Source organism: Peromyscus maniculatus, chromosome 22, assembly GCF_049852395.1.
Source record: "Peromyscus maniculatus bairdii isolate BWxNUB_F1_BW_parent chromosome 22, HU_Pman_BW_mat_3.1, whole genome shotgun sequence".
Taxonomy (NCBI): domain Eukaryota; kingdom Metazoa; phylum Chordata; class Mammalia; order Rodentia; family Cricetidae; genus Peromyscus; species Peromyscus maniculatus.
Genome location: NC_134873.1, coordinates 25,959,925 through 25,979,349, shown reverse-complemented (window position 1 = coordinate 25,979,349; position 19,425 = coordinate 25,959,925). Strand labels below are relative to the sequence as shown.

Here is a 19,425-nt window from a genome sequence, read left to right as displayed (position 1 = left end):
GCCAGCCTAAAAGCAGGTAGGACCATTCCTTGGGCACAGGATCCTGAACTATGTAAAAGGGAGCAGAACAGCACACATTCACACTTCACTCTCTGCTTCACTTTCGAATGCCTCCTACTGTCTTGACGAACTCTGCCTTAACTGTGAGAAACAAACCCCTCCTCTCTTGAAGCTGCTTTTCTCAGAGTACTTATCACGCAACAGGAAAATGAATTCAGACAAACACCAAGAAAGCAGTACTTTACAGACTATTTAAATGCTGGTTTCCATTTAACAACAGAGAAACAAACTACACTACATCTGGAGAACATGTACATAACAGAAAGTTAAATTCATTTTAATTTAAAAATCTAGAAAATAAATAAATAGATAAATAAATAAATAGGTAGTATTTTGTTTTTCTTAAACTCTTCAAAACCCAGGCAAAATACATGAAATAAGTGTTTTCAGTCTGGATACCAAATAGCAAAGGAAGGTCCAGTCAAAATGGTCTCTGAAAAATGGGAAACAAATGAACTGATAAGTCCTACAAATAACCCCCAAATTACTACTCAAAGACTAGAGCAAGTATACACTTAACATGCAACCTAGCATTTGAGGATGGAAAAAGGTTTGGAGGGCAGAGGGCTGCACAAAAGAAAAACTGCAGAGGATGTACCAGGGCTGTGCCAATTACCCTGATTTGATCTTGGCATACGATCTATCTATGGACATGTACTGAAATGTCACACTACACCCCACAAATGTGCACAATTAAACTGTCCATTATAAACACCTTATTTTAAAAATTCAACAACTACAAACATGCATTTCAAAGTTTACTATAGTTCAAGACTATGATGGAACATTTTACCTTTAAAATCTTACCTACTGGCTAGCAACATGGGTAAACCTGACTCCTGAGTTCAATCCTGACAAGTGGTGAAAGGAAAAGACTTGACTCTTGCAAACTGTCCTGATCTCCACATGCTAGGCTACAGCATACAATCCAAATAAATAAACATAAAAACCTTAAGGCCACCTCTGAATTTCTCATCTATAAAATAGCTAGGTATATCTTCATTTCTTTCTATTGCCTTAAATTAGAGAACTTCGGGGCTAGGAAGACGATGGCTCCGTTGCTGAAGTGCCCACTGTAGTGTGAAGATCTCTAGAAGCCATATAAAAAGCCCCATCACAGCCTCATGCTCCTGTAACCCCAGCACTGGGGGTGAGGCAGAGTCCCTGAAGCTCATTAACTAGGAGACCTAGCCAAACCGAGGAGGTGCTTCAGGTTCAGCAAGAGATGCTGTCTGGAAATTTAAAAAACTTGGGTGGGTGGCGGGGTGGTTTAGGAAAATACATGTGTTATCAACCTTAGGCCGGCCACACACAGACAGACAGACAGACAGACAGACACACACACACACACACACACCGTACACATACTATACACAAACAACAATTGTAGAAGCTGGGATATAAAGACAAGTAAAAAGCATTACTGAGGGAGTACATGGGGAAAAGAGGTAAACAGAAGAACTACAGCTGCTCAGGAATAAGGATATTAAGAGCTATATCCCCTATCATTGTCTTCCAGTTTTTTTTTTTTTTTTTTTCTGCTTCTTGTAGGGTAAGTGAGGGATCTATCTATCAAAGACCATGCATCTTTGAGTATTGTCTTAGTGAGGGTTTCTATTGCTGTGAAGAGACACCATGACCATGGCATCTCTTACAAAGGAAAACATTGAATTGTGGTGGCTTGCTTATACTTCAGAGGTTCAGTCCATTATCATCGTGTCAGGGAAGCAAGGCAGCATACAAGCAGACACAGTGCTAGAGAAGATGCTGAGAATTCTTAACATCTTGACTCACAGGCAAGAGGAAGTGGTCTGAGCACTAGGTGTAGCTTGAGCATATATGAGACCTCAAAGCCGACAGTAACACACTTGCATAGTGACACACTCCTCCAACAAGGCCATACCTATTCCAACAAAGCCACACATCTAATAGTGCCACTTCCTCTGAGAGGCATTTTCTTTCAAAACACCACAGGTATGTTATTAATAGCTTGTCTCCTTGATTATTTATTCAACCAATGTACATCAAGCACCAGCTACATTTCAAGCACACTTATAAACACTGGATAGTGCAGTAAATAAAACAAAGTTTGTAATCATGGAGCTATATCATGGTGAAGTAATTGAAATACTGTCTTAAGAGGCCCTTCTAATCACTCTCCCTTAGTAACATGCCATGTCCAAGAGTAAAATCAATTGCTTCAGTACCACTAAGTTCCCACTCAAATGACCTACTAAACAATAAACAGTGTCTGAGAGCTATCTAGTAAAGGCTACTTAACAGTGGAAAAGCTAGGTGAGTTTGCTGTTCAGGTCCTTTCAAATCAGCATTCTGATTCAACTACAGATTCTAAATGTGGATCATGTACCCACAGGATTTCATACAGCTGGACTGAAGAAAGATCTAAGGATTTTATTATTCATATAGAATAATGTGAAAGCATACAAAAAGAGATACACGTTTAAAATGCACTTACCTTCTAAACTGTTGATATGTTTTGTACCTATGAGTCATTATTTCTTCTAGTAACTTAATGAACCTTCTTAAAGTCCTTACTTTATTATCCAGATCAAGATAGGTTTCTCTCGCTTCCTGGTACTGCCTATTTTGTGAATAAAATGTTCAGTGAATAAATGCAAACATACAAGTCAAGGCTCAAACACATTTTCCTGGAGAGGGAGGGAAAGTAGTGTTGAGAGGGCCTAAGAGCAGCTGACTGCATGAATTTCTATCCAAGTACATCCCCACAAAGAAGGAATGCTTCAGAAGAGAGACAGTGCAACCGTTAAGGGAAGAATAAAACCCAAGCCTTAGAAAATGCAGTGAGATGGAAAAAGAATGTGCCTACGTAGCCAGGTAAGGCTCAGGAGTGACCCATTTCAGAAAACACTAGTAAACTGACACTTTTTCAAACTAAAAAGGTTCACACCAGAAGGTTTTCTTAGTAACAGATGTCAACAAGGGAACAAAGGGCTACAAGCTCAGTACTGGAACACCTCCACCCTAAACAAGAGAGATCTGGGAAGGAAGGAAGGAAGGAGGGAGGGAGGGAGGGAGGGCGGGCTCTCAAAAAAGGCCACGATGGAGGAGAAACCAATAGCCTGATCCTCTCACTAAATCTGAAGCTTACCCTATTTGTCTAGATGGCTGGCCCACTGGAGACCCACCTGGCCCAGGTGCTGGGTTACAGACAGCCACCCCCTACCAGGCTTACAAAAGTACAGGAAATCCAAACTCAAGACACTGTGACTGCACATCCAGAATGTCATGCCGAGTCACTCTCCCTCATCAACTCACTCACACACACACATATACCTAACTGCAGTACAGACCCAAACCCTGAGCCTTGGCTATGACAGGCAAGTATACTACTACTGAGTGGTATCTACAGCCAAATCATGGAGTTTATAAACTTTTTAAAGTGTGATGTACTGCCTCCAGAAACTTCTTAATAGTCTGATCCCTGCTCCCCATTGTTTTGAAAATGAAGCCGAGATCACTTACTTTCTCAATCTTGCTTTTTAAATTAATTACTTATTCTGTGTACATGTACTCCACAGCACATGTGGAGATTAGTGGATAATCTATGTTTTCAGTTCCCTCCTTACATGATATAGGTCCCAGGGATTGAACTCATGCCACCAGGCTTGGCAGCAGGTGCCTTTACTTGTTGAGATATCTTACTGAACCCATTCTCAGCCTTTTGTAACATAAAAAAGGGTTTTGTAGAAAAGCTATAATTTCACTATTCCTTAACCATTCTTCTGAACTTCGTACTATTGTTAACATTACATTAAAAAAAGTACCTATATAAGGGGCTTGGTATAGTATTTTCTCACTTTAGACTATGTTACAATATAATAGTGACTCCTTTAAAATTGCAACAAATATTCCTTAAACCATTTTGATTCATACTGATGAAGGCTTTTCAAGAGTTTTAACAACTATAAGCTAGGTTTCCTCCAGATTCTGTTTACTATAGAGTCTTTCATTTGATGTTCCTAACAAACCCTAAGTTATCCTAATTGTACTCTATGTAAAGGGAGAAATGAAGGCTAAAGAAGATTCCATGATTGGCCGGCCAGTCTTGGTAGTAGACAACAGCCAAACCATAAGGTCCTCTAATTCTCATAGAGCCTTCCTTCTCTTCAGTAATGTAAGACCACCCTTTTCACCAAGACCTCAACGACCTAGACTGTCAGTGACTAACCTCACTGCATCTGTTTTCATGCATACGGAAAAGCTTCTTCTGACTATCCTGACTGTGGTTCTTGACCACTAATGAAGCTCAGTATTCTCCTGTCCATAAGATCCTAGTAACACAGACTGCATTTATGTTAAAATGTCCTTCCATAATTTAGTAATGAGGAATTGTTAATAATGCCCATCTAACAGACTACTTAGCACAATTACATACTGATAGTAAACCCCCTTCATCCAAATTCAATTTACATATAACATGATTCTGTCTTAGTAACAGCTATGGATAATACACTAAAGTAGAAAATTAATGACCACTTACTTCATTATTTCTTCCCGATCTCCATGACTAGCATGTTCTGCCTGAATTTTTTGTCTTAATCGATTAATTTCTTTGTCTAGAATTGATGCAGATTTTTTTACTTCTATCCGTTCTGGGCAGATCTGTCTTGCTTGTGACATTTTCTCCTAAGAAAGATATTTAGATCTTAAAAATCTTTGTTATAATTCATTATACTAATTCTGCCAAAATATGCAAAATAAAAATGAACTTAAATTTACGACGTGTTTACTATCAGTGTTTTTTTTAAGATTTATTATATTTAATTATGTATGTATCTATATACACGTAACTATAGATGTCTGGAGGCCACAGATGTTTGATCCCCTGGGGCTGGAGTTACAAGCAGCTGTGAACACTGACACTCAGGTCCTGCAGAAGAATCGTATGTATGTTCTTAGCTGCTCAACCAGCTCTCCAACCCACACTAATCACGTTTTTATCCATGTTTTACGTTGAAGAAATAAACTTAAGTGTCCTTAGAAATGTACTTTTTAGGATGTACTCTGAAGAACAGAGGGATGGAAAACACAGAGACCACCTTATTTATATGCAATGAAAAAATGCTAAGTATTTTCTCATGTAATATCTATTTTATACCATAATGTGCTGTACTATGCTTGGAACATATATGGAAACAGATTAAGAGTTCCACTCACTCACTTTCCTTATGACATAAAGAAAAGATGGAGTCCACCTCTTCTGGCTACAAGACTGTCTTCAATTTACTCCCTCCAACAGTGGCTGCTCAGCTGTGAACAGGCACAGCCAGCACACCCACCCACAGTGACGCAGAGGCACAGTCCTGACATTAAGTGGCAGCATGCCCTCAACTGAGAGCCACTTTCTCAACTGCTGAGACACAACGGCAGACAACCCGGTCTAGTTAAGTCCTCACATTCTGAGGGACACTAAGTCTCCCCTGCCAATTCACAGAAGCACCTGTTTCTCTGTAGGAAACAAAAACTCAAGACGATTTCTTTTTTCTAGAAACGTGACACTGAAGAAAAGGGCTCTTAGGAAGGGGGAAAGACAACCCAGCAAAGTGGGAGGAAGGACGGAAGCAGAGTACGGTGAGTAAAGGAGAGCAGGGGTGAGGGAGAAGAGGGGAACGAGAACCAAGCAGAAGGAACCATGATGGGAACTTCACAGTTCATCCAGACACTCCTTAAAATATAGACAGATGGGAAAGACCTACATGGAACCACTAAGTAACGGGGAGACAAGCCCCAGCCAGACACTGCCTGCCCCCAAATGAAGCCTCCAATTCTAGCAATGGGTTACATCTAACCAAACTGCTAGCCAAAGGGGCCCCTTGGAAACCTCCAAACCCAGGCTACTGCCAAGGCTACTGGCTGCGCTCCACAAAGTGATGCTAAGGACCTACTGCTGAAGACAGTACCTTAAAAAAAAATCACCGAACCTAGAAAGTCTGACCCAGAGTCTTCATCTTCACCACAACTATCTAGTGTTCATGGTACTGGAAGACACTCTGCACACTATCAAAGGAGAAAGGTAAGCACCGACGTAAACACTACAGACCCTTCAATTTACAATAGTGACCTTCATGAAAGATACACCAGTAAAATGGCGGCACAAAAGTGGAACTTAACTAATCAGTATCTGAATGGAATTTAGGCCCACTCCATGAGAAGGAACCCACACTCTGCACTGCCAGCGGCCAAGCACCTCAGACTAGATAGGACACGGTCCTAGGGAGGAAATCAAATACTACTGTTATGCTAAAGGAATACAGCAATAAAATGACTCCTAACAACATTCTGCTCTATTCATAGATCAGTGCCTTGCTCAGCCATCATCAGAGAAGCTTCCTCCTACAGCAGCAAATGGGAACAAATAGAGACCCACAACTGGACAATGTGGGGGGAGGGAGGGAGGGAGGGAGGGAGGGAGGGAGGGAGGGAGGGAGGGAGGGAGAGAGAGAGACAGAGAGAGAGACAGAGAGAGAGAGAGAGAGAGAGAGAGAGAGAGAGAGAGAGAGAGAGACCGAGAGAGAGAGAGAGAGAGAGAGAGAGAGAGAGAGAGAGAGAGAGAGAGAGAGAGACCGAGAGAGACCGAGAGAGACCGAGAGAGAGAGACCTTCAAACACTCCATTCTAAATGGGATGTCTTTATCAAACCCCTCCCTTCAGGGTTCAGGAACTCTGCAGAAGAGGCAAAAAGATTCTAAGAGCCACAGAGGCTAGAGAGAACACCAAAAAAGCAAGGCCTTCCAGACACAAAAGAATTCACACATATATGAACTCAAGAAGAGACTTGGTAACATGCACAAGGCCTGCAAAGGTCTAAGCTGGATGGGATCCAGTGCTGAGACATAAACCCCCATCCCTAACCCAGAAGCTATCTCCAAATGATAACCAACCACAAATGAAAATCTCCAATGGACTTTCACTTGGTAATAAACCACACTTAAGAGCAGGTCTCATGCCCAGCAGCAGATGGTCAACACCAAACAGATCATTATGGTTTCTGAGTTTATCTTTATGGGTTTTCTGTGTGTGAGAATATATGTCTCACCATCTGTACCTGTTTCTTGTGGGTTTTTTTTTTCTATTTTTTTGTTTTGTCCTACTCTGATTCGTTTGTTTTTATTTTTAGATGTCTGTTTTCTAATGATTAAAAAAAAAATGTGTAGATCTGGGTGGGAGAAGTAGGGACCTGGGAGGAGTTGGCGAAGGGGAAACCATAAAGTATATTGTATGAAAAAAAGCTATTTTCAGTGAAAAAGTAAAAATAGTAATAAAAGCTAAAAAAAATTACAAAAATTTTAATGATTAAAGCTGCAGATAAAATAATTTGAAAGGGAAAAGCAAACCAAACCACTGGGTAACCTGTAGCTCCTTTTCCTTCATGTCAAGTTCTCTTCTCTTTTTATTTAAGGTATCCAAATGTTCTTTCTGTTTATCTTCATAATGCTGCTTTCCTCGTTTTTGGCTATCCACTTCAGAGTCAGCAAGATTTAATTCATCCTGTTTCAATAAACATAACATAATCTATAAAGAAAGGATCACTAACAGTGGGGTGGGTGCTCTGGGGCTTTTTGGGCCCAGTGCACTTTTTAGCGAGGGAAAAGAATCTATCTGCCAAGATCTCCATGACTATACCCACAATCCCCCCACCACACCTCCAACACCGAGTCTACTCCCAAGTACACTTATTTGGCAACTCCTAACATATTACAGTGGTAACCTTAGGAATTCAATTACTTCATTCAAAAATCATCTTGGTTTTGTTACTGATAGCTAGGGTAACATTCTGAGGAGGAAGAAAAACTTCCGGCTAGTACTTGATTACAAGCAGGTTTACCAAAGAACTCAGCTCCTACCTTTCAATGATTTGAAGGCAAGGCAAAGAGCTAAGATAAAAAAATTCTTATTGCCTTTTATTGAGCTTGCTTAAGAACTCCCAAGTCTGGGCTCCCTTGATCTTAACTATTAAGCACCAAGAACTCAAAACAGAACTCAGAGCACAAGAGAGTACGATGGAAGGAGAGCGAAAGCTCGGGGTACAGTGTTTGTACGGCCAGCACACAGGAGGCCTGCACCACAGACAAAGCACAACAAGAACAGACAACAGGCCTCAAACACAGCTTGCTCTCCGTGCTCTCCTAATTTTAGTCTTCCGGGTAAATAATGCATCTGTTAACTTTTCTTCTTTACTCTGCTTTAGCACGTCACGATTAATATTTTAAGGGACACTGTTCAATTCTTTATGTGTGTAAGATTTTAAATGTTTCCTTACTTTTACTGCAGTTTCACTGTTCTTAAGACCAAAATTTTATTTTACCTATTCTTCAAATTTTGACATTTACAAGTTTCATTTCTTTTCTCATTTTAAAACAAAATATTAACTGCCTTATTTTTCTTTTCCTTTTCTGTTTGTTTGTTTATGTTTTTGAGACAGGGTTTCTCTGTGTAGTTTTGGTACCTGTCCTAGATCTCACGCTGTAGCCCAGGCTGGCCTCGAATTCAGAGATCTACCTGGCTCTGCCTCCCAAGTGCTGGGATTAAAGGCGTGCGCCACCACCGCCCGGCAACTGTCTTATTTTTCATTCTTGGGTTTTTTGTATGTATTCTGTAGGACCTATTTTTTTCATTTATCTTAGTCAATATTATTTTTTGTTTTTCTTCTACCTTAATGTTTAGATTGTACATCCCTAATAATCAGTTCATTCACCAATGAACCATGCTTTATCAATAAAATTTCAAATTCTGGAAACAGAAATTATTCATTCAAATGGAATTGACAGTAAGATACAGGATAACACAACTACCAAACAAAGCCTGAAATTCAGTTTATTAATTTCTTTATAAATAGTTAATTTAATTCAGTTCATTTTATTTAACTAAATCTAGTCACAAACCGTATATGCTAAAAATAAAAGTCAAGGACATCAGCCCAGAGCCATTTATGGTGGCACATGTCTTTAATCCCACCACTCAGCAGGCAGAGGAGGACTAGACTGTTAGAACAAGACCATCCAGCGTTACACAGTGAGACCCTGTTTCATACCACATCAAAGAAACCAGCTTCAAATCTAACTGCTGACCAATAGATTGAGTCACAGCTTTCACAGCTGCTAATCCATGAGCAACTACAGGAAAGATGGGCCAGAAACAGGTATCCAAAGACACCCCTACTTCTGCTGCTTCTGTGGACAAAGAGGTTCTGACCCAATTGTTTATTGTTCTAAAGACAAGAGCAGAATATTTTGTATAAACTGACCTAATTCAACAATTTACATGGTTTTTTACAACTAATCAGTGAGGCTCTTTAAGGCAAGATTCAATGAGTTTGCTGGATACTAAGCTGTAACACAAAGACTAACAATTGCATACATACCTTAAGTGGATCTGCCAGCTCTGACAGCTGATTAATTTTCTGTTTAATTGTGTCGTACTTGTTTTCGGCTTCCAGTTTTAGACTCCTGAGATTCTCCATGTTCTCTTTCTGCTGCTCCATGTTTCTCTCAACCGTCTGCATTTTGACCTTGTTTTCTTCAGCTTCATCCTCCTGGTGACATTTAAAGAACACAGTGAAATACAGGTTACCCAACAACGAACAGAAAGGAGCAATTCTGAGGAGGAAAGGACAACAGGAAAAATCAGAGCTCAGATAAAAACAAACAAACAATGAAATGCTTTCATACTTAAATGGGAATGTATCAAGTAGGGCAAAAAGATTCAAAAGAAGGAATGGTATCTAGCAGTCAAGTAAAACAGTATTTGGTTTGAAACTGTAACAAAAGTGTAACTTATTTCATCAACTCGCTTACTTTCAAAACGTACTTAGTGTTAATGAGTATGTATTCTGCGACAATGTGGTGTCGGCTAAGTAAAAGGAAATTAAGACATAACTTATGCCTTTATAAAAGGTAGTTTATCAATCAGTCAATAAAAAGCAGAAAACAAGACTGCTACTAAAACTCAACAGCCCTCATTAGGCAGCTCTGCAGCGCAGGAACCGCTCCTGTTTTGTTCAGTGCTTACTGTACAGAACACGCTGCCACTCCTTAGGCAGGACGTGAATGACGTTGATTTACTCCAGAAAAAGTTATCAAACAGATAGCTAAAAAATCTAAATACAGAAAAACATGCAAAAAATGAGATGGAAGCCGGGTGGTGGTGGTGTGCACCTTTAATCCCAGCACGTAGGAGGCAGAGCCAGATGGATCTCTGTGAGTTCAAGGCCAGCCTGGACTACAGAGTGATTTCCAGGACAGGTACCAAAACTACACAGAGAAACCCTGTCTCAAAAAAAAAAAAAAAAAAAAAAAGAGAGAGAGAGAGATAGATGGAACCTAGAGAAAGAAATCCAAGGTTAACCTTGAAGGAAAGGTAGTCCTGACCTCTGGCCCCAAAGTCAGGGAACGCCAGGTGCTTTCAGTAAGCTGTTGAGACACATACTTTGCTCATGTTTACCAGTATGAGGTAGAAGAAAACTCTACTGTGCATGCAGTCACATACACAGAACACTGAAAACTCTAAGGCCACAGTCCAGGTAGAATCTGATATATTCTATGAGTGGTGAGGGTGATCACTAAGAATAATTTCAATTAAAAGATCTTTGAAAAAGTGAGACCTGCGAGCCAATAAGCTAATACTACAGTTTTACCCTTTAACATTTAAATTGAAGAAAAGTACTTTACCAAGGTTGCAATATCTACAGATTGGTGTTCTTCTATATTCTCAAGTTCCCGAATTTCAGAAATATTTTTTCTTATTTTCATCTAAAAAGGAAGTATATAAAATTTAATAAAAACCAAAGTCCTTGGAAGAAGATATTAAACCACAAAGCTCTATTATGCTTATAATGTAGCAGGATCTAATATCATCCAAGGGGATATATTGGTATAAAATGAACCAAAGGGGTGAGTGTGCACATGCATTCCACCATGATCACGCTCACTACTAATCCATGTCTATGCAAAGAAGATACCAGAAATCCACTTTAGCATTCAAAATAACCACACTATTGAGTTGATAAGAGAAAATACTTCTCTAAAGTATCGAATGTTTCAAATTATTGAACGATTAAAAGTCCAGTGTTTCCCAAAAGCCCAAATAATTCCTTGGGAGGTCTAAAAGTCCATGTAGTCAAAACTATTTTCTGAAAAATCACTGTAACATTATCCACCATTTTTACTAATGCTTTCTTTCAAATTTATAGGTAGCTTACAACTGTACCTAACATCAAAACAACAAAATTTTATTTTCATTTCTAAAACCTCTAAGTATTGCCAGGCAGTGATGGCACATGCCTTCAATCCAGGCACTTGGGCAACAGAGGGAGGTGGGTCTCTGTAAATTTGAGGCCAGCCAGGTCTACAGAGTGAGTTCCATGACAGCCAGGGTAATACAGAGAAATCCTGTCTCCAAAAAAAATAAAAACAAACAAACAAACAAACAAAACAAAACCCAAAAGCCAAAATAAAACATAACAGAAAACCCAACAGCAAACTTTAAGTACTGATAAGATACAACATACTTGTACTGGCTAGTTTTACGTCAACTTGACACAAGCTAGGACCATCTGGAATGAATGTTAATTAAGAAACTCCCCCCACCAGACTGGCCTGTAGGCTAGTCTGTAGCGCAGTTTCTTGATTGGTCACTGATGTAAAGGGACCTGGCTCACCACAGGCAGTGCTACATTGGGCTGGGGTCCTGGGTGCTCTAGGAAAGCAGTCTGAGCAAGTCATGAGGAGAGACAGTAAACAGTACTCCTCCATGACTGCTGCATCAGCTCCTGCTTCTATGCTCTTGCCTCGTGTTCCTTCTGACTCCTTCAATGATGGGCTGTGATGTGAAACTTCAAGCTGGAAACAAAACCTTTCCTTCCCAAGTTGCTTTTGGTCATGATATTTTATCACAGCGAAAGAAATGCTAATTAATATAACATATAATATAGTAATTCCTAAGGAAAATAAGGGGATTGAGGCCAAAATATTGAAGAACATGAATAACAAAATTATACAACTAACTTTGAAATGGTTAAGTTAGGAAAACCAAAGGCTATTCATTATTTTTACCTTTATTTCTTTATAATGTAGCTGGCACCTTTTAAGAAGTTCTTCATTTCGTTTAATAGACTTCTCAAGGGCAGAGAGATGGTGCTGAAGATTTATTATGTGGGTCTTTCTATTTTCAATCTCAGTCTCCAAATCGCTTGATAGAGAAGAAAAAACAATAAACTCTTATATTAGATATCTTGCTCCCTTACAAGAAAAGTTTATTTGTAGTAACTTATTTACAAAACCCTATTCCACCAAACCAGTTCTATAATCCTTTAAATTATTAAGTTACCAAGTTATTAGTGAATACTAGTAGAAATGTCAAAAGATCATCTAAACTTAAGTTTTACTTTTTTGATTAGCAAATATTATAATATGAATTCTATTCTCCAGGAATTATGCACATACATAAATGGAGCCAGAAACAGGACGAAGACTCAAGCCCTCAAAAAGAAGACAACCAGACTATATGCAACATTAAATATGAATAGGAAAAGATACTTGATGTCCTCACAACTACAGGAATGCAAATGTGGTTCTGGAAGGATGTTTTTACCAGCTAGGTCAACTGGGTGATGCATGGGTGCATGTGCGCACACACATGGTGGGGACAGAAGATTTCAAGACTAGCTTAACAATTCTTGTTTAAGAAAAAATGCTGAGAGTGTGCAGAGACTGGAGGAAAAAGAGAACCAAGAGATGGAAAACAAGGATGGCAGATGCCCAAATCATTAAGGTCTCTGCAGCAATGCAGCAAAAGCTGCCGTTTCAGTCTTCTGCTTACACATGAAAAAGTTTACACACAAAAAAGACCATTTGTTACCTAATAAGAGACACCAAGCATGAGCTAAGGCTACAAGTTGCTTGTGGGAGATGAGTGTATTCCAAACTAGTCATCAATCCCTTGTTCTGGACTGCAGTTTGTGGGTTTCCATAGCACCGTTCCTGTATAAATGCCCATCCCTTCTGAGCATCTTTGGCAAACACTAAGTATTTGTTGTCTGAAGGAACAAATGAAAGCATACACTCTGAAGTAGACTTCAGCGAAGTCTATCAAACTGTTTCACCATGCAGTTCCACACCACACAGGTGATCACCCTGAGAGCCTGCCCAACCATCATGCATGTTTTCCTAACAGGACTGTTTTGGGATAAAAAACTAAAACTAAACCAAGTGCCACAATATTCATTTGGTGGGTTTTTTCCCAACCTTTTTCTACTGCTAATCAAGAAATTTTATTTAACCAAAACCTTGTAGTAATTTCATGCTACTTTAATAATCACATGAAAACTATTCAACATCTGAAAATGAGAAACATCAACAACCCTCCTTTCCTTAAACATTCAAGTCACTTAGAATCCTTTTACTTTGGCTCAACTTTCTTAGACGCCCTTTCTTTCTCCTGTCAAGAGCTTGCTTTCTTTTGTAGTGGTACTGGAGGATGAATCTAAGACCTCACACATAATAGGCAGGACTCTACTAATGATCCTTCTGTCACAGTCTCCCAAGCAGCAAGGACGGCACCAGCACTAGATATTTATCTGAAGATAATTTATTTTATACATACTCTAAGTCATTAACTCAAGCCTAAGCCATCACTTCACCAATCAGAATTAGTTTAGTTGAGAACTCAAGATACTAATGGTACCAAAACTTCTTTTTCGCAAACCTCTCTATGTAATTAAGGACATGAATCTTTTTTTTAACCTTCTCAATTTTTTTTTTTGTTGTTGTTTTTCTGTTTGGATAGAGGGTTTCTCTGTGTAGTCCTGGCTGTCCTGGAACTAGCTCTGTAGACCAGGCTGGCCTTTAATTCACAGAAATCCACCTGCCTCTGCCCCACCCCACCATTTCCTGGGCTAAAGGTATGCGCTACCAGCTCCTGATGTAAGTTCTTAATTTATCTTCTCTACCAGCCCTATTTTCCTAGGCCTATGGTTTGTTTGTTTGTTTTTTATTTTGTTTTTTTCCCGAGACAGGGTTTCTCTGTGTAGCTTTGTGCCTTTCCTGGATCTCACTCTGTAGTCCAGGCTGGCCTCGAACTCACAGATATCCGCCTGCCTCTGCCTCCCGAGTGGTGGGGTGCTCCACCACCACCTGGCTGTAGGCCTATGTTTTAATTGTGTTAACCAACTTTCTTTTTTGCTCTCTCAAACAATATAATTCTATATATGAGACAAATAAGGAAGGCTATGTCTGAACGTAGCTTAGCATGCTGGACTCTTGCTAAGGAAAAATAATCATTGTGACTCAATAGTGAGTAGTGATACAGCTCTATTTCTTCAACATAAAATGCTTCAAATCTGTCATCCATCCTTTAAAAGGAACCACACTAGTCTTCTCTGTACTGTTCCAATTTCAGTACATGTGCTACCCAAGCAAGCACTAGTTACGCTCTCAGAACAGTGTCCTTACAGCTTGTGGTCAGGTGACACTATGTAGATCAGCTCTTGAGGACATTCTGTGCATTTAGTCCTCAATACTGTTGTCAAATGAATGCTAAATTCTACATCTAGTTAAATAAACTTTTAAGACCAAACACTGAAATAAATCTCAATTCTTTTGTGAAGTAACCCCTAAGGGAACACCACTAAAGAAAATGGAATCCAAAGGAGACAGTGGGAATAATACAGTGAAGCTAACTTAATTCAAACCTGATTTCAGAATCCACATCTCTGCTTAGAAACTTGGGTCTTGTGTTTTCCGATGAATAATAACGTCCTGCAAAAACCTGATCACCATCAGCAGTAAAAGCTTCTCTACAGTTTTTGGGTGGCTTTTGGGACTGCATGACTGCACGAGCTACAGAATTATTCTAGAATACAAAAGAAAATACATTTTTAAAACACTGCCAAAGTATTTCTGATGTATATACTTAAAAATTTCATCTACTGGTAAGAAAATTCAAGTATTTTTATTTAAACATTGCAATAATTCTCAAAACAATAATGTATTTATGAAATACTTTATAAAAAGCCAAAAGTGACAGGTCCCTTGGGGAACAAATTGCACAAATCAACCAACTCTATATCACCCCATAGATTTTCCCATGAGATAACAGTAAGACAAACAAAACTGATTATGAAGACTTTTAGACGGCGGAAAGACGATGAACCACTGGCCTTACTTTAATCAGCAGCACGGTCTCTATGCTCCGCATGTCAATCAGGCTATTTGCAACAACAGCATTGTCTATTTCTAAAGCTGTCAGGACAGTCGGAAACTCTGGATGGTAAGCAGCTCTAGAAGACAGAGGGAGACGGCAACTTAACAAACTTTAAACACAAAAAAAGAAAAACTATGTAATTTAATGGGTAAGTAGACTATAGAGAATATGAAATATCTGAAGATGTCTATAAGAGATTCATTTATTCACTGAACAATTACACTAAACAGTGTGTGAAGACACTGTTCTGAGCACATAAAAAAAATACGAGCTCATGTAATCTCATAACAACAACTATAACATCTCTATTTTTTCTGATGAGGACACTCCAGAGAGCTTAACAAGTTCCCCAACATCCTAAAGATAGTTAAGTGGCCAGGTTAGAATTTAAAGTAGGCAATATAGATTTGGAACCCAGACTCACAGCCATCATACTAAAAATTGATTATAACAGGTATAATTCCTACTAGAACTGTACACAAAGATAAAAATTAGTTCACAAAAACACATCTCACAGAGATGGCTCATCAAGAATGCCTGATTTGCAAGCAGGAGGACCTGAGTTCAAACCCTCAGAAATCCACATAAAAAGCTGGACACGGATGCAAGCCCATCACTGAGGCAAGCAGGTCCTGAGAACTCACTAACCAATAATCCTTTCACAAATGAATAAAATGCATCCTAAGTATCTGATATAGTCGACATTCTAATAATTGCTTTTTTACATTAAAATGTATGTTATATTTAATTTTCAACCAAAGTTCTTCAACACACATATGCACACATCCCCTTCAGAATATTTCAGTAGGCTAAAGATTACTAAATCTACTCCTATCATATCAAACCTGCTCTTAATCAACAGCCGGTCAACAATAAAAAATACTAAAATTAAAATCTTTCCACGACTTCAGCAACCCTGTACTTTAGCACATTGGAGCTGATGCCAACTAAGACACTACTTTGCCATCACCCTGACCTTTTTGATTAAGCTACAACTTCTGTACTTCTCAGTTTTACCAAAACTGTTCCTCCCAGGCTACACCTGTTAAGCCTGAATATTTCACAAAGCCAAGCAGGTCTGCATTTTTCTCCCAGGCTCCATTTTCTTTGAAATAATTTCTCAGCAGTATCCTCAACTGCTTCTCTCCTCATCACACCCACACATTCTACTTCAGTCTTAATAAAAATAAAGACATTCTTACTGACATCTATAGAGAAGTATTACTAACAAAAAACCCCTGCAGCTACCAAAGTTTCATATCTTAAGTGGAGTATCATTCAACTTCCTCGGAGATTCTCAGCAGCTGGTTTAGACTTTTCAACAGCATAATTTCCATGCCTCCTACAACTCCAGTTCGATGTCCTCATTCTTAGCACATGAACTCATTTTATCCAAGAAATTAGGAGTATACTGCACAAACTTAGCTTACCTTCATACCCTTCCACAGTATACTGTAAGTCAGAGTTGTTATATATTGCTAAGTCTTTGGAAACACATAGGCTGGAAAACAACAAGCCAGCTGGGCAGTGATAAGCATTCCCCTTCACCAGGCCCCATGGCAGATCACAGAGCAGTCCATGTAACTGTTCAGGACTAATGGGGGGCTGGATGGAGAGATGGTTCAGTGCTTGCTGTTCTTAGAGAGGACCCCAGCACCAACATCAAATGGCTCACAACTATCTTTTAACTCCAGCACCAGGAAATCAAACGCCCTTTTTCGGTTCTGTGGGAACTCTTCTGTACAAACCACAAGACACTCTACACCATTATAGTTAAAAATGAAGTAAATCCTTCATTAAAACAAACAACAAAACAGGTTCAAGGAGCCGCTCTCCCTCACACAACTTTATAGAACAGCTTCCAACTTCCCCACATGGCACCCACTGAGCAGGCAGATCACCAGTTCAGGTGTGGGAGTCCACTGGGTCATTTTCAACATAAGCAACTAAGCGTTTCTATCCTTAGACAAATTCATTAAAGGACTGGTCATTTATCATCTCCTCTGTCTCACATAACAAATGACTTAATGAATGCCTCATTTGAACTATTTTGTGTGATATTTTGTGTTCTGACAAATAAAGCTTGCCTGGAGATCAGAGTGTGGAGCTAATCACTAGTTAACCATAGAGGCCAGGCAGTGGTGGCACACACCTTTAATCCTAGCACTTGGGAGGAGGAAGCAGGAAGATCAGGAAGGAGTTCAAGGCTACCAGTCTCAAGGAGAAACAGGTAATGGTGCACACCTTTACTCCCTGCACTAGGGAGGTAGAGACAACAATACAAGGAAGTGGAGACGCCCATTCGGTCGGAGGATTCGAAGAGGTAAGTAACAAGTGACTATGGCTGCTCCTTTGCTTCTCTGGTTTTTCAGCTTTTAACCCAATATCTGATTCCTGGTTTTATTTGGTACGAGTAATTAGGATCAAGCTTCAGAAATATACCTATATTTTATGATCTAATTTTAGTAATGCTTAGAAAAACCAAAGGCAATTATGTGTTTGTATATAAATTTACTCAAAAATCAATCATGTAGCATTAGACTTACAAAACAATCAGAAATGGGATTTATGATGAAAGTGAAGATGGAAAAGAAATTTCAAAATTCAATCTTGGAACTCAATACGTTTATTTTGTTTCACTTTTTTTAAAATTTTGCAGTGAGTTTCTAGATCCTAGGTTCAAACTATCTCTTGAATAATTGGAACTACAAGTGTACACCACTGTGCCAAGCTCAACTTCCTCTATTATTGAGTGGAATGATTAGCCAGAAGATAGTGAAAGAATTCTGGCTACTGTCCCCTTGAGAAGAAAACACAGTTCTTTAAGCATCCTATGAAATATCTTTTTAGTTGTGCACATAATTAAGCAAACCAGAGACAGTGTAGTTATCTGATTACCTGAGTCTCACATCATATACCTCATTCCGAAATTCAGAAACGATTATCTGGGGCCGAGAGGTCCCTGGTGGATAAAATTTTTTCATCAGTGACTGAAGCACTCTCTCATCTGCATGGTTATGGCAACAATAGGCTTGCAGAAGTCCTTTCAAGCAAGATTCAATGGCCAAAGCAAGCTCCGGGTCCCGCAGATGAATGCAAGCACCTAAAAGTTACACACACACACACACCAAAAAAAAAAAAAAAGAAAAAAGAAAAAAAATTATAAGATTCATAAATATTTAAGCAATATAGTTCTGCAGAGATCTATAAAAGAATGTGATTAAAATGTTTCTGAAGCCCTAAGTAGACACAAATGAACATTAGCACAGACTTTGAAATCACACTGTTTAAATGAAGTAACAGATGAAGAGAAAGACACTTTATAAGGAGCATACGGATCTGAGAGGAATGCCGCTTCTGTTTTGTCTCTGTATTACGTTGTCATGTCAACAGACTGGCTAATCAATTAACATTCTTACCCTCAATTCTCTTTCTCTTCTCAGTTTGTTTTAAAAGAACAAAAGGAAAGGTAGATATTTAAAGGATTTTCTCATTATGTTGAAGAATGTGAGCCAGGGGTGGTGACACATGCCTGTAATCCCAGGACTCAGGAGGCAGAGACAGGAAGAGCAGGATTAAGAGCTCAGGACAAGATACATAAAACTAACTGTCCCACACCACTGTCCAAACCTCTTAGTGTGAATCAAGTTTATACATAACTAGATAGCTAGTTTAAATAGACTAATTCCTCGAACTAAGAACTCAAGTTAATGATGTTCTCAATAACAGTGGCAAATACCTAAAGGGCCGATAGGTTTATGAGTAAACTGTCTCCGTCTGTAAGCATCATCTATTGCTTCCAGAAGAGCTGGAACATGAGGACCAAATCTTTTTAGTCGATCAGTTTTACTATCTTTCAGTTCTTTCAATTGTCTCTGATTATAGTTCAGTGTATGCCTCACATCTAAATCTTCTCTCCTAAAATACAAAAGCAGAGAAAGGAAACACATTATGTGCTAAGTTATACAGAAATATTAGGGCTTTTTCCACATATTTCCATGTTAACCAATAACCCTACTATGCTAAAAATGTGATTTTTTAAAATTTACAAATAACTGAGTTACCAGACAAAAATAGTCAGCAGTCCTCAAAACACACATTAAAAATGATTCAACAGGAATGGAAT

At 39.0% G+C, this 19,425-nt stretch overlaps 1 protein-coding gene across 7 annotated transcripts in view; it reads right to left on the bottom strand.

The window, feature by feature from the left end:
• Positions 1-19,425, bottom strand: part of Smc6 (structural maintenance of chromosomes 6) — a 60,953-nt gene that overhangs the window by 14,360 nt on the left and 27,168 nt on the right. For all 7 annotated transcript variants that reach the window (XR_013047435.1, XM_076559668.1, XM_076559669.1 and 4 more), the window contains 10 exons: positions 19,039-19,217; positions 18,198-18,402; positions 15,261-15,375; positions 14,788-14,948; positions 12,152-12,287; positions 10,769-10,849; positions 9,463-9,633; positions 7,452-7,589; positions 4,583-4,728; positions 2,537-2,662 (listed from right to left, as the gene is read on the bottom strand). Coding sequence is in view for 6 of the 7 variants with exons in the window: in XM_076559668.1 (XP_076415783.1) it covers positions 2,537-2,662; positions 4,583-4,728; positions 7,452-7,589; positions 9,463-9,633; positions 10,769-10,849; positions 12,152-12,287; positions 14,788-14,948; positions 15,261-15,375; positions 18,198-18,402; positions 19,039-19,217 (1,458 nt within the window). In the remaining variant the exon portion in view is untranslated. The remainder of the gene's footprint in view (positions 1-2,536; positions 2,663-4,582; positions 4,729-7,451; positions 7,590-9,462; positions 9,634-10,768; positions 10,850-12,151; positions 12,288-14,787; positions 14,949-15,260; positions 15,376-18,197; positions 18,403-19,038; positions 19,218-19,425) is intronic.